Source organism: Malaclemys terrapin, chromosome 13, assembly GCF_027887155.1.
Source record: "Malaclemys terrapin pileata isolate rMalTer1 chromosome 13, rMalTer1.hap1, whole genome shotgun sequence".
Taxonomy (NCBI): domain Eukaryota; kingdom Metazoa; phylum Chordata; order Testudines; family Emydidae; genus Malaclemys; species Malaclemys terrapin.
Genome location: NC_071517.1, coordinates 44,991,936 through 45,014,307, shown reverse-complemented (window position 1 = coordinate 45,014,307; position 22,372 = coordinate 44,991,936). Strand labels below are relative to the sequence as shown.

At 57.5% G+C, this 22,372-nt stretch overlaps 2 protein-coding genes across 3 annotated transcripts; one reads left to right on the top strand and one right to left on the bottom strand.

The window, feature by feature from the left end:
- Window positions 1-10,429: 10,429 nt before the first annotated feature.
- On the top strand, window positions 10,430-14,025 carry LOC128847671 (sperm acrosome membrane-associated protein 4-like). The gene is made up of 3 exons (XM_054047262.1): window positions 10,430-10,559; window positions 12,522-12,635; window positions 12,776-14,025. Exons 1-3 carry the CDS (start codon window positions 10,508-10,510, stop codon window positions 12,982-12,984), a joined length of 375 nt encoding a protein of 124 aa, XP_053903237.1. The 5' UTR covers window positions 10,430-10,507; the 3' UTR covers window positions 12,985-14,025.
- A 4,163-nt stretch (window positions 14,026-18,188) lies between these two features.
- LY6G6F (lymphocyte antigen 6 family member G6F) lies at window positions 18,189-21,207 on the bottom strand. Of its 2 annotated transcripts, none has more exons than XM_054047915.1 (7): window positions 21,072-21,207; window positions 20,632-20,928; window positions 19,941-20,216; window positions 19,595-19,736; window positions 19,194-19,231; window positions 18,930-18,994; window positions 18,189-18,489 (listed from the first exon to the last, which is right to left on the bottom strand). In XM_054047915.1, exons 1-7 carry the CDS (start codon window positions 21,124-21,126, stop codon window positions 18,340-18,342), a joined length of 1,023 nt encoding a protein of 340 aa, XP_053903890.1. In that variant the 5' UTR covers window positions 21,127-21,207; the 3' UTR covers window positions 18,189-18,339. The 2 variants fall into 2 exon arrangements, with proteins under 2 accessions (XP_053903890.1, XP_053903891.1); XM_054047916.1 differs by having other exon boundaries at window positions 18,189-18,486.
- Window positions 21,208-22,372: the final 1,165 nt, after the last annotated feature.

Here is a 22,372-nt window from a genome sequence, read left to right as displayed (position 1 = left end):
TCGGCAGGGAGGAGCTGCCTTCTGGGGGCTCCTGGGGGCTCCTGCAGCAGATGCATGTGGGCAGAGGCCCCCGTGCACCCCCCCCCCCCGGCTTTCCCCTCGCTGTGCTCGGGCTCTGTGGCTCCCGGGAGTGTGAGCCGCCGCTGCCCCTCCCGGAGCCAGCTCAGGGCCCTGCGCCCCGGTGGCTAACATGCCCGGGAGCCACAGAGCCCGAGCGTGGTGAGGGGGCAGCTAGGGGGCGCATGGGGGCCTCTGCCCGCATGCATCTGCTGCAGCCTGCGGGAGCCCCCCGGGGGGGGGGGCCAGGCCACAGCCTGGGCAGGAGGGGCAGGGGACGCGGCTGCTTCTCACTAGCAGCGCTGCCGCCTTTGCAGGGCTCCTGTCCCCCTGCGCCGCGCCAGCTCCTCCATGGCTGGGGCTCACCTCCCCTGCAAGCCGACACTCTGGCTATCCGGTGCCTCCGGAAGGCGGCTCCTCCCTGCCAAGCCAGGGCACTGCTTTTTGGCGCCCCCAGGGCCATCCTTAGGATTTATGGGGCCCTATGCAGTATTATTAAACTGGTGCCCCTATGCCCCACGGCAGCCTGGGCTTGCAGCCCGGCGGGGGCGGAGGGACAAGGCAGAAAGAATAAAAAGCCGCCCGGCCCGCCTCACCGTGGTGGAGAGTCACAGTTCCCCGCAGAGACCCCTGTGCCCTCTCCCTCACGCAGAATGGACATGCAGAAGGTACCTAATTAAAAGCACTAAACTTGGGAATAAAAAGTGTCAGTCACGGGTTTTTTGATATGTCCGGAAGTTTGTCAGACATTTATTTGCAAATACTTTGTAGTAAGGGTGAGTCAGCTGTTCTGCTGAAAACAATATGAAATATTATGGAATACATGATGCAGCTCGTCTCTGGTTTACATTTTCTTAATCAGTATTTCTAGGCCGATTTTATATTTTAAATGTACTCTTCAGCCTTCGTAAAGTCACCATTCCCGATTACTACATATTTAACTCACTGAAACAGACATCATTTTAAATCCATCAGTCACAGAGGTTTAGAGTGTTCAGAACAATGTTCACTGCTTTTAGAAAAAGGGAACACTCATTTACCGTGTGTGAGCTCCATAACAATACACACGTTTATGAAATGTCACCAACTTTAAAAAATATGTTTTCAAAGATTTTAGGCATCACAGAGGATTTTATATCTTACTAAGGTACTGATTTTGCTTAAAACTAGTTCATCAGATAGTCAGAAGTAAAGAAAGGGAAACTCTTTGTCCGGCTATCTGGAAGGAAAGGGCTGTTGCTTCCTTCAACTCGGGGCCGGGGGGGTGGAGTAGAGAGGGGGTGAAGGGAGAAATGGATGGACAGAAAGGACAGGAAGACTTTGGGAGTAAGTTTTTTTACTATAGTAATTAAAATGTGTATTTTAGATAAGGGTGGTCTTTTGAAGAATTTATTTTAAAAAGCCATATGTCTGAAGATCCAAGCATTTAAGGCTAAAGATGATGGTGCATCTAAAAATTATGCAAGGATTTTTGAGAGAGGTGATTTTATAATCTTCACCAACTCGCTAATGAAATATTTTTAAATCAAATTTTACACGACGGTCCTGTAGACTGACATGTTCTGAGTAAATATGACAGTCATGCATAACTGTTTTTGTCAGTACATTCAGAAACTGACAGTAGATACCTGGGGGTTGGCAAATGCCTGTGAAATGGCTTCATTGCCCCTTGAATGGCTCTTTAACAATTTCAGTGTTGTGCTAATAGGTCTGGCAGGCTGGAGACTTTTTCTCTTTTAACTACTAGATCCCCTTCCCAGGAAGACTCGGAGCCTGCAGGAAGGGTCCCATGAGTGCAGTAACAGCAAGAAATGATTTCTGCTTGCACCAGGAGTGAGGGGCACCAGCAGAGCTGGGGGGGAGCCCAGGCCTGGGCTAGCAGGGGCTGCAGGTCGGGAGTGAGGGGCACCGGCAGAGCTGGGGGGGACCAGGGCCTGGCTAGCAGGGGCTGCGGGTCGGGAGTGAGGGGCACCGGCAGAGCAGGGGGGAGCCCAGGGCCTGGCTAGCAGGGGGCTGCAAGTTGGGAGTGAGGGGCACCGGCAGACCTGGGATCAGGGCCAGCTCCAGGCACCAGCCGAGCAAGCTCGTGCTTGGGGCGGCAGGTTCTAAGGGGCAGCATTCCACCCAATCCTTTTTTTTTCCCCTGCTTTTCTTTTTGGTTCGCTGCTCTGGCCGCCCTGTAGGGGACGGCGGTGCGGAGGAGGGGAGCGCCCTGCAGGGAGCCGGCTGCCTGCTCCGTCTGCCCCAGCTGGTGCCAGGTCTGCAGCAAGCCCGGCAGCCCGCGTCCTTCCCTTCCCGCCAACCAGAGCGGCGCGGAGCCCTCCCGGCAGGTGGCGCGGCGGCAGGAGCCGCGTGGCAGTGCCCCGCTGAAGGAAGCCCTGGTCCCCCCTTCTCTCTCTCCCCCCCCCACTCCCTCTCCCTCCCACCCCCACCCCCGCTGCCCGGGGCATGTCTGCAGCGCCGGGCGTCTCCCTGCACCCTGGCTCCGGCCGCCCCGCAGGTTGTTTTTTTTTTTTGCTTGGGGCGGCAAAAAAGCCAGAGCCGGCCCTGGCTGGGGGGGGCAGAGCTGGGCTAGCAGGGGCTGCAGGTTGGGAGTGAGGGGCACCGGCAGAGCTGGGGGGAGCCCAGGGCTGGGCTAGCAGGGGGCTGCAGGTCGGGAGTGAGGGGCACCGGCAGGGCTGGAGGTGAAGGGGGTGGAGGAGCCATTCTCTGGGGGTCGCTGACATGGGACAGGGGTGCGCATTGGTTCCCGGAGTGGCAAGGACCAAACAGAATCTGAGGTCTTCATATATTTAGCCTCCAAGTGTCTGAATTCCACAGCCAGGACTCCTGGGTTCTATTTTTACCTGTGCAGCTGACTTAACTAGTGTCTTTAGTTAGTCCCCAGCCCCTCCGTCCCCGTCCCCCCCCCCACCCCGGTGTAATTCCCGTCTCCCTGGGAAGCTGATCAGGCCCCGGAGACTGCGCCCCGCTCTGACCCATGAGGTCGGGGGGGGTCTCCCTGCTTTGGGGGCAGGCGATGCCCCTTGGCCCACAGTCTGGCTTCCTGCCTCCTTCCCCAGCGGGTGGGGGGAACTGTTAAGCAATAATGTGCCTTCCCCCCCCCCCGGGGCGGTTTCTGAACGGACGCCCCACACAACTTCCTCAGAACTTTCTCTCTGCAGCGTCTCTCTCCTGCAGCCGCCCGCCCTGGCTGGATTAGCGCCAAGGGTGTTGCCTCGCCCTGAGGGAAGTAGCATGTTTGTGCCGCATCTGTGGGGCTTTTATTCTCTGAGTGGGAGGGGGTTTCCTGAATCCTTATCAAAACATTCCTCGCTCTCTGGAGGGATGGGGGTTGCTGGGAAGCTGCTGGGGCTGGGATCCCTCTCGCCTGGATTTCTTGGCCTGCCAAAGAGAGTCTGCAGCTCACTCGTCTCCGCCTGTTCTGGAATCCGGGAAATCTGAGAAGCCACAACACCTCGATTGTAGCTAAGCTAACCCCCGCCCCCCGAGGCCCCCAGTACAGTTGTTCTAGGTGGTTCTTCATTCTGGAATCCCAGAACGAAGCCAACGCTGGCTGCTAACCGAATTGGAGGTAAGAGGTGTTCTAGAATGAGACACCTAGAACCCGGTCTGTCTGCCATCCAGAGTGAAGCCAATCCCGTCTGCTAACCAAGTGGGTGATTCAGGTGCTCTAGAACGAGGGGACCCCTGGAACCTGATACATCTGGATTCCAGAATCAAAGCCAGCTCCAGATGTTCCCATCATTTGAAGTGCAGGCACTCAGGAATGAGGAGAACCCTCGAACCAGGTCTTTCTGGATACAGCAGGAAGCCAACCCCAAGCCTGAACAGAATTTTGGGCTTTAGAATGATGCAGCACCTAGAACCCAGACTTTCTAGAAGTAAGCAAGAAGGCAATCTTGAGCCACAGGGGACAATGAAAAATCACATCTTTGGGTGGTCTGGGTGCTTGTAGTGAGGCGGAGTAGCCTCCCTTTGAGCTGGACAGGGAGGGACCACTGCATTCCCCCTGGTAGGCAGAGCCGAATCCGGCCCAGCACTGGAAGTGCCAGGGAGGGACAGGAAGTATAAAACCAGAGCCCCAGAGCTCAGTTGGGACTGGACCACCAGAGGGAGCAGACATCTCTTCCAAGGAGCGGAGATCTTTGCAGGATCCTGGACTAGCACCTGAGTGGAGCTGCGCCTTGCGGTTGGAGGAGATGGATGAGTATCCCAAGGAGCATACCACCATCCGACGAATGCCCCAAGGAGCTGTGGGGACTGCGGGTGGCTGAGAACCCCGAGGAGATGGAGGACCTTTGGACTACAGAGCCCTACGCCCAGACTGGGGTAGGAAGCAGCCCAGGGGAACCAGACTGTGACGGTGCCTCCCATCAGGCTTTATGGAAATATGTTTAGAATGTGTTTTATGCTGCATATGCCATGTAACATATCTCTATAAAGGTTATGATCTATTGAATGTATGAATCCTATTTGTATGCATGTATCATTTTTGTATTCAAAGTTATGAATGTTATGAATGTTGGCTGTGTACTGGCTTGATTTCTAAATAACCTTAGTAGAGCATTTGGTCAGTTCCTGGAGAAAGGAATGTTGAAATTAAGTACCTAATCAAGAAACACTTAAAGGACAATGGATCTTGGAATGCTCCAATCCACACAAGAAGTCTTCCTGGAGACATACAAGATACCATGTGGACAACGGCTTCTGCCTGTAAAGACTGTGAGTCATGCATGGACATGTGACTTGCCCAGGTGACTCCTAAACTCCATCTTGGAGCTGGACTTTGCATAGGAGTGAGGAGGGGGTTCTCCACCCACAAGAGAAAGTCTATTTAAACCCCGGGGAGACCCCTCCATTTTGTCTTCAGCTGGCTAAAGAGGGAGCCTCCCCACCCCCCAGGATACTTGGAAAAAACTGGAACAAAGGGGTGTGAGTGATTGCTGGACCCAGGCTAAAAGGAGTCTGTAAAAGGGAGCATTCTGGAACTGGTGAGGATCTTATCTGTATTCAGTTTGATTAGACATAGATTTGCGCATTTTATTTTATTTTGCTTGGTGACTCACTTTGTTCTGTCTGTTACTACTTGGAACCACTTAAATCCTACTTTCTGTATTTAATAAAATCACTTTTTACTTATTAATTAACCCAGAGTATGTGTTAATACCTGGGTGGGCAAACAACTGTGCATATCTCTCTATTAGTGTTATAGAGGGCGAACAATTATGAGTTTACCCTGTATAAGCTTTATGCAGGGTAAAACGGATTTATTTGGGTTTAGACCCCATTGGGAGTTGGGCATCTGAGTGCTAAAGACAAGCACGCTTCTGTGAGCTGTTTTCAGGTAAACCTGCAGCTTTGGGGCAAGTAATTCAGACCCTGGGTCTGTGTCGGAGCAGACGGGAGTGTCTGGCTCAGCAAGACAGGGTGCTGGAGCCCCGAGCTGGCAGGGAAAGCAAGCGCAGAGGTAGTCTGGGCACATCGGGTGGCAGCTCCCACGGGGTTTCTGTGATCCAACCCGTCACACAGACTTCAATCCGGTTCTGCAGCCGGGGAGTGAGTCAGTGTGTTTCGGGAGGATCACCGGTGGTGAACCCATCTGCCATTATTAGGGTCTTGGGCTGGGACCCAGTGGAATAGAGTGGGCCCGGGTCCCTCTACCCCCCACACATTGACCTCAACCCTGGGGTCACGGCTAAACCCCCTCTTTGTGTCCAGAAGGCCTGGGCTGTTTTGCGGGCTCACCCCCAGCCAGGCGGCTGTGGAGCCATAGACTGTGCGCCGACTGTTATTTGCTGTCTGCCTGTAGTGAGGTGAAGTGGCCTCCCTCCCTCGAGAGTGAGGAACCACTACAGTGCTCTAGGAACACCAGGAAACGGGCCTTTCGGGGATGCAGGAGGATCCAGAACACTTCTGTTCTACAGCCCAGAACCCCTGGTGCCTTTGGGCAGCTGGCAGAGTTTCTGAGTGGTCTGACTGTGGCTGGGGTGGACCTGCCATGTTGCCGTTAGAGCATTATGTTTCCTAGAATGCAGGGAAACCAAAACGGGCTCCGGGGTTCATGGGGCATTTCTGGACTGGGGCAGTCTAGAGCTCTGACTCCTCTGGGAAATCTAGGGTTCTGGAATCCAGAACCTTCATCTCTCCAGTGTCCTGGGTGTGGAGGCGGCAGGGATCTTTGGGTTCTGGAATTCAGTGCTTCTCGGTGGATCCCTGCCCTTCTCAGACATCAAAACACAACGTTCGAGAATTCAGAAAGCATTTTTTCTGGAAAATGTGGTGCTCTAGAACTCGGACTCTCCAAGCCGCACCCTCTAGAACAACCAGCGTTTTCTGAATTCCACATCCAGGATTCCTGGGTTCTATCCTGGCTCTAGGAGTGGAGTGGGATCTAGAGGATAGTCACTCTAGAACCCAGAATGTGCAGCCTAGAGCTCTAGAAGCCATGCACCTTGGGGCAATGAGTTCTGGAGCCAAAAATTCCACATACCCCAGCTCTAGACACTCTAGAATCCCGGCCCTTTGGTCAGCTGTGCACTAGAACAGATCATATTTAGCCCAGTCACTCAAGAAATCGGAATGTTCTGTTCCTGGAGGTCTAGAACACATTATGTTCATCTCCCCCGGGAACTCTAGAATAGCGTTTCTCACTGACCAGTCCATGCTCCCTGAGATCTCCCTGACACCATTTAGGAAGGCAGCAAGCAGGTCCCTGATATTAAAAAGGTTGAGAAATATTGCTCTAGAACTCAGAGCCTTCAGACATCCAATGTTCTAGAATGGAGAGGCCTTTCCCCCCCCCCCCCCAGGGCCCCATTGTGCTTTCTGGGAAATTCCATTATTTCTCCTTAACCCGACCCATTCCCTGGGTTTAGGGGAGAGCATGCATGCTCTAGAACAGTGGGTGCTGTAGAACGCCACGTTCCAGAACCCAGAACGCATTGCAGCTTCATGCGGATGGGGCAGGAAGGAGCTGGGTCTACAAATAGTCAAAGAGGAAGGAGTGGGGCTGTTCGAGGCCGGATGCTAACCTTCCACTGCTGCTGCTTAACAGCGTGACTCCACTAACTGTTGGTTTAGAGGGCTGGGCTCTTGGTGGAGACAGATGAAGGGTCAGTAGATGCTGAGGGGACTGCTCAGAGCAGGGTAATTGCCTTCTACTGCTGCCGGCTGATGGAGTCGCTCCTCCAGCTCAAAGGTTAGGGCTGTTGGGGAGAGAGACCAGCTCGCTGCCCTGGATTTTGTCCCAGGAAGCGGCCGATCAGCCATGGCCGCATCGTTCCCAACACCGACCTACAGGTGCGGGGGTCTGCTGGAGAAGAAACGGCGCTTGTCCTGCACTGGGAGGATGACGCCGAGCCCCGGAAGTCACAGTGGAGCTGGGCGGAGTCCCTCGGAGTCTCTCCCACCGGGAGCGGGGCCGCAGGGAGCTGTGCGTGATGGGCGGAGTTAAGGTGAGGTGAGGGTGAGTGTCCAAAGCCACGTTGGCCCAGGGGGGATGGAAAATGAGGCCCTGTCTGTCCATGCAATGAAGTGGGGGGCAGATCCTAGAGATCCTTCAGCCATAGGCATCGGGGAACAGGGAATGGGGCAGGGGTCTGTCCCCTCTAGGGGGCGCTGGCTCCCATCCGGCCCCAGGGCAGGGACTGGCTGGCTCAGGGGGGCGGGGAATGGGGCAGGGGCCTGTCCCCGCTAGGGGCACAAGTCCCTAACATACCTTGTATTGCAACTGCTCCACAGATCCCCCCACTTGCTGAGCCCTGCCTGGGTGTGTCTGGGGCTGAAGCTCGGCTGGGGGGGCGGGGGGGATGACACAAGGGAAGTGACTATGACTGATCTGGAGCTGGTTTCGCCTGGCCGGGGGCTGTGGGGGAACCACAGGCGGCTCATCCCAGCCTGGGAAACCGGCCGCAGCCTGTCACATGCACGCGGGAGAGACGCCCAGCCCGGCCGGTGCCCCTCACTCCCGACCCGCAGCCCCCTGCCAGCCCAGCCCTGCCCCCACAGCTCTGCCGGTGCCCCTCACTCCCGACCCGCAGCCCCTGCTAGCCCTGCCCCCCCCAGCCCTGCCGGTGCCCCTCACTCCCGACCCGCAGCCCCTGCTAGCCCAGCCCTGCCCCCCAGCCCTGCCGGTGCCCCTCACTCCCGACCCGCAGCCCCCTGCGTACCCCCTCCCCCAGCTCTGCCGGTGCCCCTCACTCCCGACCCGCAGCCCCCTGCGTACCCCCTCCCCCAGCTCTGCCGGTGCCCCTCACTCCCGACCCACAGCCCCCTGCGTACCCCCTCCCCCAGCTCCGCCGGTGCCCCTCACTCCCAACCCGCAGCCCCCTGCGTACCCCCTCCCCCAGCTCTGCCGGTGCCCCTCACTCCCAACCCGCAGCCCCCTGCTTCCCCCCTCCCCCGGCTCTGCCGGTGCCCCTCACTCCCGACCCACAGCCCCCTGCATGTCCCCTCCCCCAGCTCTGCCGGTGCCCCTCACTCCCGACCCACAGCCCCCTGGTATCCCCCCAGCTCTGCCAGTGCCCCTCACTCCCGACCTGCAGCCCCTGCTAGGCCAGCCCTGCCGGTGCCCCTCACTCCCGACCCGGAGCCCCCTGTGCAATGGGGGGGCCCCAGGCTCCCAGCCCCGCTCTGCCTCACTGGGGGTCTGGCTTCACCTGGGGCTTTGAGCACCCGGCCCCAAGCCTGGATCCCCGACTCTGAGACTGGATCCCCCCCAGTCCTGAGCCCAGCTCCTCTCCCCGAGCCGGCTCCCCCCCACGCCCCAGCCCCATCAGACCCCCGGCCTCAGGCACTGGGGGGAGGCGTCTCCAGGATGGAGAGGCTCCACCCCGCCCGCCATATTGTCATGGTGATGATGTCCCCAGTGTTGCCGTGGAGACGGCCGGCCATCCCCATGTCGTCGTCGTGGCAATGCTGCCAGGTGCCTTATCACCCGCATGGAGTTCCATGACCTATGACCTCTGCGGACCTGCGACCTCGTGAGTGTCGCCATGGTGTTAACCTGGCTATGATGAGCACCATGCAATTGCCATAGTGATGACCTCATGCGACCCATAACCTCCTTGACCTAATGTAACCTGTGACCCCATTTGGCCTTTGAACTCTTTGGCTGTGTGACCTCTGACCCCCTGGGGGTTGCCATGGCTGTGACCCCATGTGGCTGATCACCCCCTTGAGCTGACCTCCCATGACCTATGACCTCCTTGGCATTGCCATGGTGCTGACACCGTGTGTCCCATGATGCCTTGTGTTTCATCAGGGCGGGGACCTCACCCACCTCCTGACCTCCCACACGGTGCCCATGATGATGTCATCATGGCTGTGACCTCACGGGGGGTCCGGCTCCTCCCACGTGTGACATCATGGCTTTGCCTCACCCACTGCCCACCTCCCCACCCCCATGCTTCAGCCACTAGCCCCCAGGCCCCTCCAGGAGCCGGGGAGAGAACCCAGGAGTCCTGGCTCCCAGTCCCCCCCCCAACCACTAGACCTCCCCTCCTGGGTCTCTGTTGTTGTGTCTGTTGTCAGTGTGGGTGTGTTTCTCTATTTGTTTACCTATTTATTCCTGTTTGTGTCTTTGTACCTGTAACTCTGTGTGTGTGCGTGTGTGTGTAGCTGGGTTGTAGCTGGAGCATGTGTGTGTGTGGCTGGGGGTGTATGTGTGTGTGCTTAGCTGGGGTGTAGCTGAGAGGTTTGTGTATGTGTAGCTGGGGGGGTATCTAGCTCTGTGTGTGTGTGTGTGTGTGTGTAGCTGGGTGGGTGGGTGTGGCTGGGAATGTATGTGTCTGTGTGCAGCTAGGGTGTTTGTGTGTGTGTGTAGCTGGGTTGTAGCTGGGGGGGGGTGTAGCTGCCGTGGGTGTATGTGTCTGTGTGTAGCTGGGGTGTGTGTAGCTAGGGTGTTTGTGTGTGTGTAGCTGGGCTGTAGCTGGTGTGTGTGTGTGTGTGTGTGTGTAGCTGGTGTGTGTGTGTGTGTGTGTGTAGCTGGGGTGTAGCTGGGGTGTAGCTGGTGTGTGTGTGTGTAGCTAGGGTGTATGTGTGTGTAGCTGGGGTGTAGCTGGGGCGTGTGTGTGTAGCTGGGGTGTGTGTGTGTAGCTGGTGGGTTTAGTTGGCATTTAGACGGGTCGTGTGTGTGTGTAACTGGAGGGGTGTGGCTGGCTGGTGTGTGTGTAGCTGTGTTGTGTTTGTGTGTGTTTACACCTAGTCTCCTTGCATTCCCATCTCTCTCTGAGTCACTAACCGGCTGCTTATTTTTATACCCCTTGGCGATCATGTGTCCTGCCCCCCTCTGCAGCTGTCCCTGGCACCAAACCCCTGCCACACCCACCCCGTGTGTGTGTGTGTTTGTGCCAATGTATATATATATAACGGCACAGATCACAACCAGACTGACTCTCCTCCAACCGCCCAGCCCAAGGACTGTCTGATCTTCCACCCCTCGACGACCATGGGCAAAGTCCTCGTTCTGTGCCTGGCTGCGCTGAGCTTTGTCGGGATCGGTAAGCCCCAGCCCTACCCCACACAAATCCCCCCCCAACTCCCTCTCCTCCCCTAGGAAAATCTCCCCCTTCCCTCTGTCTTTGCCAGGTTCCCTTCCGAGCCCTGGGGGAGAATTTTGCCACTCAACAAACCAAATTGGGCGGGGGGGGCAGGAAAGTGGCTCTGAACAGTGCAGTTCAGAAGTGGGGGGGGCTCCTCCCCTTTGAGCCTGTGGTTCAACCCCCTAAGTGCCCCCCCCAGCCATGGGGCTCAGAGGGGCTCACGGGTTTTAGGGATTACACCTCCGCTCTCTGGCTACAAATTGGCGAAGATTCACCCCACCGCTGCCACCAATCTGGAGCTGGGAGTAGCCCATCCCCACGACTTTCCTGCTAGCTCCCAAGTCTGCCCACTTCCCAGCCCCCCTCGTCAGCAGATGGTCCCCCAAACTCATGGCTTTTCTTGAGGCCCCAGGAGTAGGCAGAACCCTCCCCCCACACACACACACACACACTTGCATTTTCTGTGGGAAACTGCACCCCCTATTTTCTACTGCCCCCTAATTTTCCCCCCAGGTCGTGCCCCGCCCAACAGACTCACCCACAACCCTGATTAAACCTGCCATTTAAAAATTGTTCCACGCGCACAGATGTTGCACTCCCAGGAGAGGTAGTTTAGTAGGATGGGAGGGCAGGCTGGGAGCCAGGACTCCTGGGTTCTCTCCCTGGCTCTGGGAGCAGAGTGGGATCTAGTGGTTAGAGCAGCGGGGCTGGAAGCCAGGACTCCAGGGTTCTTTCCCTGGCTTTGGGAGGGGCATGGGGTCTAGTGATTAGAGCGGGGGGGCTGGAAGCCTGGACTCCTGGGTTCTCTCCCTGGCTCTAGCAGTGGGTTGGGATGTAGTGGTTAGACCAGGCAGGGAAGCCAGGACTCCTGGGTTCTTTTCCAGCAGACAATTCCCTTTCTTCAACCTACAGTTTGGAAATAGGGCGGGGGGGGGGGGGGCTGTTTTCCTGCTTCACCAGTCCAGGGCACACACCAAGCTCTGCTCGGGTCGCCCACCCCTGCCATTTCCCCTCCAAGGGGGCAGCTGGGAGATCTCTTGCCCTCGGCCCGGGCTCAGGCAGGACGCTGGCCGGAGCTGGGGGGACCCAGAGCCCAGCGAGCAAGGCTTTCTGTGCAGCGGACACACACCAGCAGGGACACACACCCGCCTGACACACGGGAAAGGCATTTGGATTTGGTTTGGCCTTGAGTCCAATTTTCCAGGCTGGGTTGTTTTTCCCGTGGTTTGAAATCTCGCTTGCCAAAACACACCCAGCTTTTCACGGGTGTGTTTTGTGTGCTGTTGTGTTGTGTGTGTGCCTGGCTTTGTGTTGTGTGTGCTGCACTGGTTCTTTGTGGCACGTCCCCATGGGTTTGTGTATGTGTCGTCGTGTTTGGCGTGCCTGTGTTTGTGCCTCGTTTGTATTTGTGTGCCTTTGTGTTTTGTTTGTGCTGGTGGGGTTTTGTGGGCCCATGTTTGTGTTAAGTGGGTGTGTCCTTCTTGGCATGTTTTTGCGGGTGTCTGTGGTTGGTTTACAGCTGTGTATTTTGTGTGTTTGTGTCATGTTTCGGATGGGTGTTGAGTGAACCTGTGTCGCTTCCAATGTGCACACACACCTCGCTTTGTAAGGCTAGCCCTGTGATGGTGGGGTGTGCAGCATTGTGCTTGGGTATTGTCTGTGTCTATACAACTGTGTTGTTGTGCAGCTCAGTGTTTTTGTGTAACTCCTGTGTGTTGGGTGAAAATAATTGGAGTACTCATATCAGGATGCGTGTGAATTCCAGAATTGAGCTGTTTTTACAGGGCCAGGGCTAAATATAAAACTGTTGTTATCTATCCCACCTCTGCCACCAATGCTAGTAAATCTGATCATTGCACCCTCCCCAATAGCCCCAAAAGGAGATAGACTCGATCTCATCCTTTCTCGCTCTGTTCCCAGGAGCAGCCCTGCAGTGCCTGAAATGCGACTTCACCGTATTTGGCATCCCCTGCCACACCACCACCGTCACCTGCAAGGACGACCAGCTCTGCGCTATCATCCGGGGCCGTGCAGGTAACACCCCTTCCTCCTCGCCAGCTTCCTCTTCCAGTTCCTCGTCCTCTCTCCTCTTCCGTTTCTCTCGTGTCCCCTCGTTCTCTGGCCCTCTGCATTTCTCTCTGTCTCATTCCCTCTTTCTCGCTCTCTCCCCACAGCCGGCCACAAGCTGATCATGAAGAAGAACTGCGTTGACAAGGGGAAATGCCACACCAACGACACCTCGTCCTTCGCGGGCATCACCTACAGCACCTCCTACGAGTGCTGCGAGGGCGAATTCTGCAACTCGGCCGCGGGCGCCGGGGCCCAGCTCTCCCTGGCCGCAGGGCTGGCCATGCTGGGGGCCTGGCTCGCCCGGGGCCTCTAATCCCTGCTCTAGAAGCCGGGAGAGAAGAGGAAATAATTTCTGTTGGGGGGCAAAAAAAATCCATCCTGACCTTGCCTTTAAATAGCCCCGCCCCTTTTCTTCTTAAAGGGGCACTTGTTAGCCAGAGGTGAGACCCAATCTTTGGCCTTTTCTTGGTCGTCTTAAATCATTGTAACCTGGGGACGAAGGGGAAAGACCCTCGGGGTCTGTCCGGAGAAGGAAAATGTATCCCCCATTCTTTCGTGGTGGCCCCCTGAACTTTTTCACTCGTTCATTCTGTTTCTTTTTGTCAAGTCTCACTCTCGGTCTGATAAGCTACCCATTGCTGCAGTCTCCAGCCTCCAAACCCGCCCCAGCTGGCATGCTGCCATTTTTATGTAACCCCGCCCCCCCGCAAAAAAAAATCCAAGGCGAGCAGCTGAATTTCCCACCTGTCCCTGCCGGCTCCCGATGACACGGGACTGTCAATGAGGGAGCCGCAGCCTGTGGACAAATGTACCTTTAAGAATGGGGCGCTGCGGCACCATCCCCTGCCTTGAGCCCCCTCGCTGCAGCTGCCAATGCCCCATTGGTGGCAGCGGTGGGATCTGCGGGGGCTGCAGCTGGGGTCAGATGCCCTGGCTCCAGCTGTCCAGGCCTCTGTATTCCTCCCTCTGCCTTCCCCCCCTCATGCTCACTGGCACTACAGACATCTGGTGCCAGATGTTCACTGCCTTCCACACCGGCCCCGCCCGCACCTGGGGGCAGCACTTCTGCTCGCCAGCCTTGCCCACAACTGGCCCCACGTCTTTGCCTGGCTGCAGGGCTGGCATCGGGGCAATGATCACCCAGAGGGTGCTGGGGGGAGGACTCTGCTCTTCATCCCACTGCCGACAGAGGTTGGGCAGGGGCTAGAAGGGGCCGGGAGCGTTGTATTGCCCCCACACAACGGCACAGCAGCTTGGTGCTGCCCCCTGCTGGCGCGGGCAGGATCAGCGCCTCGGCTTCCTCTGCTCATGTTCTCGTGAAATGTGTCCAGAATAAATCTTGTCTCGGCTCCGATCGCCCAGCAGTTGTGACTTTCTTCCTCCCTCCCTCCTGACTCGCAGCCGCTGCTACCCCGGTCCTGTCCCCCCACAGCTCTGCTGGTACCCCTCACTCCCGACCCGCAGCCCCTGCTACCCCGGTCCTGTCCCCCCACAGCTCTGCCAGTGCCCCTCACTCCCGACCCGCAGCCCCTGCCAGCCCAGCCCTCCCCGCCCCCAGCCCTGACGGTGCCCCTCACTCCTGACCCGCAGCCCCTGCTACCCCGGTCCTGTCCCCCCACAGCTCTGCCGGTGCCCCTCACTCCCGACCCGCAGCCCCTGCTAGCCCAGCCCTGGGCTCCCCCCAGCCCTGCCGGTGCCCCTCACTCCCGACCCGCAGCCCCTGCCAGCCCAGCCCTGCCCCCGCCCCAGCTCTATCGGTGCCCCTCACTCCCGACCCACAGCCCCTGCTACCCCAGCCCTGGGCTCCCCCCATTCCCAGCTCTCTGAAATGCCCTGTGGGTTGGAGCTGGGACACACAAGGCCTGTGGCTGGGGCATGACTCAGAGCTCTGTTGTTGTGGTGTTCGCACTGGGCGTATGTGCGGGTGATCAGAAATTCCCCGTGCTGCACACGGAGTTAGCGCCCAGAGCCGGGCGTGAGCAGACAGGCTGGGAGCTCGGCAGCAGGTGGGGCTGGGTGCTGGGGGGTGAGATTGTGGAGCCGGGCGCAGTGACGCAGTGTGCCTGTGTACCAGTGAATTTGTGCTGTGTGTGCTGTGAAATTGTGGACCAGGACACAGTGCGGTTGTGTTGTGTGTGGTGTGTATTTGTTCTCCTGAAACGCGTCCAGAATAAATCCTGTCTCGGCTCCGATCGCCAGCAGTTGTGACTTTGTTCCCAACCCGCCAGCCCCCTGGGGGCGCGTGGGGGGCAGGGCACAGTGCAGGTGTGTGGGGGGGTGCACAGGGTGTGCGTGCGGAGCAGGGCACGATGCGGCTGTGTTGTGTGGCCGCGTCTGTCACAGGTGGGGCTGGGGTTTTGTGTGGGTGTCATTGGGTGTAGTAGTGTAAGTGTGTGTGTAATTGTGTTGTGTGTAGCTGGGTTTCTGTGTTGGTTTTGCTGCATAGTTATAGGTGTGGGGGGGTTGTTTTATTGTGTATATGTGCATTTCTGTGTGTGTGTGTGTGTGTGTGAGTGTGTGTGTGTGTGATTCTCTGTGTGTGTGACTATGTTGTTGTGTGTAACTTTGTGTCTGTGTGATTGCGTTGTGTGTTTCTGTCTTGCTCTCGGTGTAGCTACTTCTCTGTATGTCTGTTTTATTGTGTGTGTATGATTGTGTTATTGTGGGGGGTTCTCTGTCAGTGTGTGTGGTGTGTGATTGTGTTATTGGGGGGGTTCTCTGTCAGTGTGTGTGGTGTGTGATGGTGTTACTGGGGGGTTCTCTGTCAGTGTGTGTGATGTGTGATTGTGTTATTGGGAGAGCTGTGTGTGTGTGTGTGTGATTGTGATTGTGGCAGTTCTGTCCCCCAGGGATCTGTACTGGCCCCAGTCCTATTTAACATATTCATAAACGATCTGGAAAAAGGGGTAAACAGAGAGGCCAAAATTTGCAGACGACACAAAACCACTCAAGATAGTCCAGTCCCAGGCAGACTGCGAAGAGCTACAAAAGGATCTCACAAAACTGGGTGACTGGGCAACCAAATGGCAGATGAAATTCAGTGTTGAGAAATGCAAAGTGATGCACATTGGGAAACACAATCGCAACTAGACATATACAATGACGGGGTCTAAATGAGCTGTTACTGCTCAAGAAAGATCCTGGAGTCACTGTGGAGAGTTCTCTGAACTCATCCACTCAAAGCGCAGCGGGGTCAAAGAAGCAGAACAGCATGTTGGGAATCATCAAGAAAGGGAGAGCGAATAAGACAGAAAATATCATGTTGCCTCTATTTAAACCCGTGGGATGCCCACACCTTGAACACTGCGTGCAGATGTGGTCGCCCCGTCTCAAAAAGATCGATTGGAATTGGAAAAGGTTCAGAAAAGGGCAACAAAACTGCTGAGGGGTGTGGAACGGCTGCCGTTTGAGGAGAGATTAATAAAATGGGAATTTTTCAGCTTGGAAAAGAGATGACTAAGGGGGGATATGACTGAGGTCTATGAAATCATGAGTGGTGTGGAGAAAGTGAATAAGGAAGTGTTATTTACTCCTTCTCATAACACAAGAACTAGGGGCCATCCAATGAAATTAATAGGCAGAAGGTTTAAAACAAACAAAAGGAAGTATTTCTTCACACAAGGCACAGTCAACCTGTGGAACTCCTTGCCAGAGGATGTTGTGAAGACCAAGACTAACAGGGTTAAAAAAAGAACTAGATAAGTTCATGGAGGATAGGTCCATCAACAGCTATTAGCCAGGCTGCGCAGGGATGGTGGCCCCGGCCTCTGTTTGCCAGAAACTGGGAATGGGCGTCAGGGGATGGATCACTTGATGATTCCCTGTTCTGTTCATTCTCTCTGGGGCACCTGGCATTGGCCACTGTCGGTAGACAGGATACTGGGCTAGATGGACCTTTGGTCTTATGTTCTCTGCGGGTGTGTTTGTGTGGTGTGTTATTGGGGGGTTCTGTGTGTGTGTTGGGGGGGGGTTCTGTCCCCCAGGGATCTGTACTGGCCCCAGTCCTATTTAACATATTCATAAATGATCTGGAAAAAGGGGTAAGAGAGAGGCCAACATTTGCAGATGATACAAAACCACTCAAGGTAGTTCAGTCCCAGGCAGACTGCGAAGAGCTACAGAAGGATCTCACAAAACTGGGTGACTGGGCAACCAAATGGCAGATGAAATTTAATGTTGATAATTGCAAAGAAATGCACATTGGAAAACACAATCGCAACTAGACATATACAATGAGGGGGTCTAAATGAGCTGTTCCCACTCAAGAAAGATCCTGGAGTCACTGTGGAGAGTTCTCTGCAAACATCCACTCAATGCGCAGCGGGGTCAAAGAAGCAGAACAGCATGTTGGGAATCATCAAGAAAGGGAGAGCGAATAAGACAGAAAATATCATGTTGCCTCTATTTAAACCCGTGGGATGCCCACACCTTGAACACTGCGTGCAGATGTGGTCGCCCCAGCTCAACAAAGATCGATTGGACTTGGAAAAGGTTCCGAAAAGGGCAACAAAAGTGCTGAGGGGTGTGGAACGGCTGCCGTATGAGGAGAGATGAATGAGATTGGAACTTTTCAGCTTGGAAAACAGATGACTAAGGGGGATAAGCTAGACGTTTATAAAATCATGCCTGGTGTGGAGAAAGTGAATAAGGAAGTGTTATTTACTCCTTCTCATCACACAAAAACTAGGGGCCACCAAATGAAATGACTAGGCAGCAGGTTTAAAACAAACACAAGAAAGTATTTTTTCACGCAACACACTGTTAATCTGTGGAACTCCTTGCCAGAGGATGTTGTGGAGGCTAAGACTATAACGGGGTTCAAAAGGGAGCTAGATGAATTCCTGGAGGATAGGTCTATCAATGGCTATTAGCCAGGCTGGGCAGGGATGGTGGCCCTAGCCTCTGTTTGCCAGAAGCTGGGAATGGGCGACAGGGGATGGATCACTTGATGATTCCCTGTTCTGTTCATTCCCTCAGGGGCACCTGGCACTGGCCACTGTTGGTAGACAGTGTGTGTGTCTGGTTTTCTGTGTGTGCGACTATGTTATTGTGTCTGTGTCTGTTCCTGTGCGTGTGTGTCTGTGGGGATTATGTTGTTGTGTGCGTGTGTGTGATGGTTATTGTGTCTGGTTTTCTGTGTGTGTGTGCATGGTTGTGTATGTGTGTGATTGTGTCTGACTCTTGTTCTGTGTGTCTGTGCGTGAGCAGTTGTGTGTGTGTGTGGATCTGTGTGATTGTGCCTGAGTCTGGCTCTGTGTGTGTCTGTGATTGTGTTATTGTGTCTGGTTTTCGGCGTGTGTGTGTGCATAGTTGTGCGTGTGTGTGTATGAGATTGTGTCTGAGTCTGTGCGTGCGGTTGTGGTTGGGTGGCTGTGTGTGTGTGGTTTTGGTAGGGAGTGTGCGTGCATGTGGTTGTGTGCATGCATTTGTGATCGCGTCTGGTTCTGTTTGTGCGGTTGTGGTTGGATGTATGTGGTTGTGTGTTCTCTCTCTCAGCCCCACACTCCCGTCACAAACTCTGCTCCGTTCTCCTTTATTCTCTGCTCCAAACCCCCCCAAATCGCCCAGTCCCCATCTGTCACCCCAGCCCCCATGGGGCGGGGAAGGCGGAGGGCCGGACGCCTGGGTTCCTCTTCCAGCTCTTCCCCTTGGAAAGCCCCTGGTGGCCTCAGGGAGCCTCCGACCCGCCCTGTGGGGGGCGCTGGGTGTTGACACGCGGCTCGGCCCCGCCCGGACCCCGACACAGAGCTCGAGGGGCGGGGGTCGCTCCACAGGGGTTGACGGGGCCATCATGGCTGGACAAGATCGGTGCCCCCTGCTGGGATGACAGGAGCCCACAGACACCCCTGAAACGGGGCTGGCTCAGGGGGTGGGGAATGGGGCAGGGGTCTGTCCCCTCTAGGGGGCGCCGGCTCCCATCCGGCCCCAGGGCAGGGACTAGCAGGCTCAGGGGGTGGGGAATGGGGCAGGGGCCTGTCCCCTCTAGGAGGCGCCGGCTCCCACCTGGCCCCAGGGCAGGGACTGGCTGGGTCAGGGGGCGGGGAATGGGGCAGGGGCTTGTCCCCTCTAGGGGGCGCCGGCTCCCATCCTGCCCCGGGCCAGAGACTGGCTGGCTCAGGGGGTGGGGAATGGGGCAGGGGCTTGTCCCCTCTAGGGGGCGCCAGCTCCCATCCGTCCCCTGGGCAGGGACTGGCTGGCTATGGGGGGCAGGGAATGGGGCACAGGGCCTGTCCCCCCCAGGGGGCGCCGGCTCCCCACCTGCGTGTCCCAGCCCAGCCCCACGTTCTCATACAGCTGCGTCTGGGATTTGGGTCCGGGAGGGTCTGGAATAAGAGACAGGAGAGAAACCGCATGAGAATTGATGGGAGCTCCTGGGGTTGGGGGGAGAGAAATCCCTTCCCCCCCAGGCCCTTGAATGAAGGCAGACACAGCCCTGCCCCCCACCCCACAATGGGGTAGGGGCGAAGGCTGGCTGCTGCCCCTAGCCCCAGCGGCCCCACAGATCCGTAGTGGGGCACCTACCTGGCTGGGTGTTCGCGGGAAGGTCGTCCAGGTGTGACCTGCAGAGAGAGAATTGGGGGACGAGTGAGCGGGGGCCTCCCTACTGAGCTTCAGGGATGGGACCCAGGGGTCCTGGTGCCCAGCCCCCCCCCCACTCTAATCACTGGACCCCACTCCCCTCCCAGAGCTGGGGCGAGAACTCAGGAGTCCTGGCTCCAAGCCCCCCTGCTCTAACCACTAGCCCCCGCTCCCCTCCCAGAGCCGGAGAGAGAACCCAGGAGTCCTGGTTCCCAGCCCCCCCTGCTCTAACCACTATCCCCCGCTCCCCTCCCAGAGCCGGGGAGAGAACCCAGGAGTCCTGGCTCCCAGCCCCCCTGCTCTAACCCATCAGACCCCACTCCCCGCTCCCCGCCAGTACTTACCTCCGGTCCGGCTGCCCCCGCCTCCACAGCGCCGCCCCCAAGGCAAGGAGGAGCAGGAACTCCAGCGCTGCGCACACGGCCAGGGGGATCCAGGCGGAGCTACAGGCGGGTCCCCCCATGTTGGGGGCAGGGGGGTCCTTCCCTGCTCCCATCGCCCGGGGAAAACACAAGGGGTGAGTGAGGAACAGAACCCCGGAGTCCTGGCTCCCAGCCCCCCCCCGCTCTAACCACGAGACCCCACTCCCCTCCCAGAGCTGGGGAGAGAACCCAGGAGTCCTGGCTCCCAGCCCCCCCCTCTCCCCCACTCCCTACCCAGAGAACCCCAGTGTCCTGGCCCCATCCCTACCGGCGAGGTTGAAGGTGACTTGCAGGCCGTTCACCTCACACTTGACCCGTTTTTTCTTCTTCCTGGCCCCTTGGTCGCTCGTGTTCCAGCAGGCCTGGAGCAGCGCCGCCCGCGAGCCCGAGAAGACAAGGTGCCGGCCCTGCCTGTCGGTGTCCTGCGCCCGCTGCCCGTCGACCCGCCATGTCACCGCCGGCAGCGCCTGCCGGTCCAAGATCGCACAGGAGAACTGGTGGCAGGTCATGTTGGTGTGGCCGGTCGTCAGCACCATCTGGGTCCCTGCAGGGACAGTTAGGCAATGGGGTGGGGAATGGGGCAGGGGCCTGTCCCCTCTCGGGGGCGCCAGCTCCCATCCAGCCCCAGGACGGGGACTGGCTGGCTCAGGGGGGTGGGAATGGGGCAGGGGCCTGTCCCCTCTCGGGGGCGCCGGCTCCCATCCAGCCCCAGGACGGGGACTGGCTGGCTCAGGGGGGTGGGAATGGGGCAGGGGCCTGTCCCCTCTAGGGGGCGCCGGCTCCCATCCGGCCCCAGGACGGGGACTGGCTGGCTCAGGGGGGTGGGAAAGGGGCAGGGGCCTGTCCCCTCTCGGGGGCGCCGGCTCCCATCCGGCCCCAGGACGGGGACTGGCTGGCTCAGGGGGGTGGGAATGGGGCACAGGGCCTATCCCCTCTAGGGGGCGCCAGCCGCGACCCACCTGTGACAACCTTCAGGTGGTAGGTGTTGCGGGTGTCTCCCTGCACCGAACACCAGTAGGTCCCCGTGTCCCCGTCCTCGGCCCCCCGCAGGTACAGGGAGTGGTTGCGGAACACGGAGAGCCGCTCCCTGGCCTCCGCCTCCTTCTGGGCCTGACCCGCCGCGCCCCGGAATAATGGCACCGACGAGGACCCAGGAACACCAGCATTGTAGGACCACGTCACCTCTTCCGTGCCCGGGAGAGACTCAACCAGGCCGCAAGGGAGCTCCCGGTCCTGCCCCTTCTGGACGTAGGCATCTGCGGGGAGGGGGATTCACAGGGGTTAGATTTCCTGTCACTGAGATGCCACTGACTCTGGGGTGGGGCGGCTGTTTATACAGGGACCCCTCTCCCGGCCCTGTGATGCAGTCTGGGGTGGCCAATAAAAAGCAGGTTTTTACCTTCCTCTCTGGTGAGTTGCAGCTGGAGAAGGAGTAAGATCCAGATGGGGGTCATGATGCCCCGAATGCCGGGGTCCTTCTGTGGGGCACTACCTTGGCACTCTATCTCCAAGACCCAAGGAGGAAGAGACCGAAATAGTAGCTGTCTCCGGAGTGACTTGGGGGTTTGGTGGCCGGCTTATCAGGGACGCACAGCAGCAGCGTAGGAGTGGGAAGGGGGCGTGAGAGAGAGGGAAAGGGGAGTGGTGTGATCCACCCCAGAGATGGCTGCATCTCAGTGCCGGGGGAGAGAATCCCTGTATAAACAGCTGCCCCACCCCAGAAACGGTCGCACGTCAGCGCGGCAAAACGTCCACCGTGAACCCTCTTTGGAGCTAGAAAATTGGTGTGACTTCAATATGGTGCCACCGATATGGCTGCCATGTTCCAGAGATTTCCGCCTGCCGACACCAAAATGGCCACCACATCCTGAACCCAAAGCTATTGAGTGGGCATGAGCCCAACAGAGCAACACCAACATGGCCACCAGATCTCAAGAGACGCCAACTGGCTTCGCTCCAATATGGTGACATCAACATGGCCGCCCACATCCCCACCGAAGAGATGCTGAGTTGGCAGGAGACCCATAACGGCCAAAGCATCCCAGAGAAACTAACTTGGCGTAACCCCAATATGGCGATACCAACATGGCCGACACATCCCAGAGACGCCATCTTGGCCTAACTCCAATACGATGGCTCCTAAAGGGCCAGCACCTCCCAGAGACGCCATCTTGGCATAGCTCCAGTGTGGCGATACCAAGATGGCCGCCACATCATCGGCTCAGAGACGCCAAGTTGGCATGAGACCAATGGCCGACACATCCCAAAGACGCCATCTTGGTATAGCTCCAACATGGCGATACCAACATGGCCGCCGCATCCCCCAACTCAGAGCCGCCAAGTTGGCATGAGACCAATACAGCCGCTCTAAAATGGCCACGGTGTCCCCACCCCAGCGGCCAGTTGACGCCACCTCCAAAACGGCTGCCAGGCCCCCACCCAGTTGGCATGACCTCTGACCCCCCATCCCCCTATGCTGGCACCAAAATGGCTGCCCAGAGTTGGCATTACTCCCAACATGGCCGCCACGTCCCCACCCTGGAGGTGCCAGGCTGGTGCGACCCAGGCCGTAGTCGTGGCAACACCCCCTTTCGTCCCCCACCACAGGACTAAATTTGAGGGGGAGAGGGAAGGGGGAAATGGACGCCTGGCCCTTTAAGAGCGGGGGGAGGAGGGACGAGAAAACGGCCGCTTGGCCCT

Excerpts from the sequence above, each read along its gene's own strand:
- LOC128847671 (XM_054047262.1), top strand. The coding sequence starts at position 10,508 with ATGGGCAAAGTCCTCGTTCTGTGCCTGGCTGCGCTGAGCTTTGTCGGG. Across the intron at positions 10,560-12,521 it reads GCTGAGCTTTGTCGGGATCG|GAGCAGCCCTGCAGTGCCTG; the intron begins GTAAGCCCCAGC and ends CTCTGTTCCCAG. Across the intron at positions 12,636-12,775 it reads TATCATCCGGGGCCGTGCAG|CCGGCCACAAGCTGATCATG; the intron begins GTAACACCCCTT and ends CTCTCCCCACAG.
- LY6G6F (XM_054047915.1), bottom strand. The coding sequence starts at position 21,126 with ATGACCCCCATCTGGATCTTACTCCTTCTCCAGCTGCAACTCACCAGA. Across the intron at positions 18,995-19,193 it reads TCCCGCGAACACCCAGCCAG|ACCCTCCCGGACCCAAATCC; the intron begins GTAGGTGCCCCA and ends CTCTTATTCCAG. Across the intron at positions 18,490-18,929 it reads GGCTGGGCTGGGACACGCAG|CAGGGGGCACCGATCTTGTC; the intron begins GTGGGGAGCCGG and ends CTGTCATCCCAG.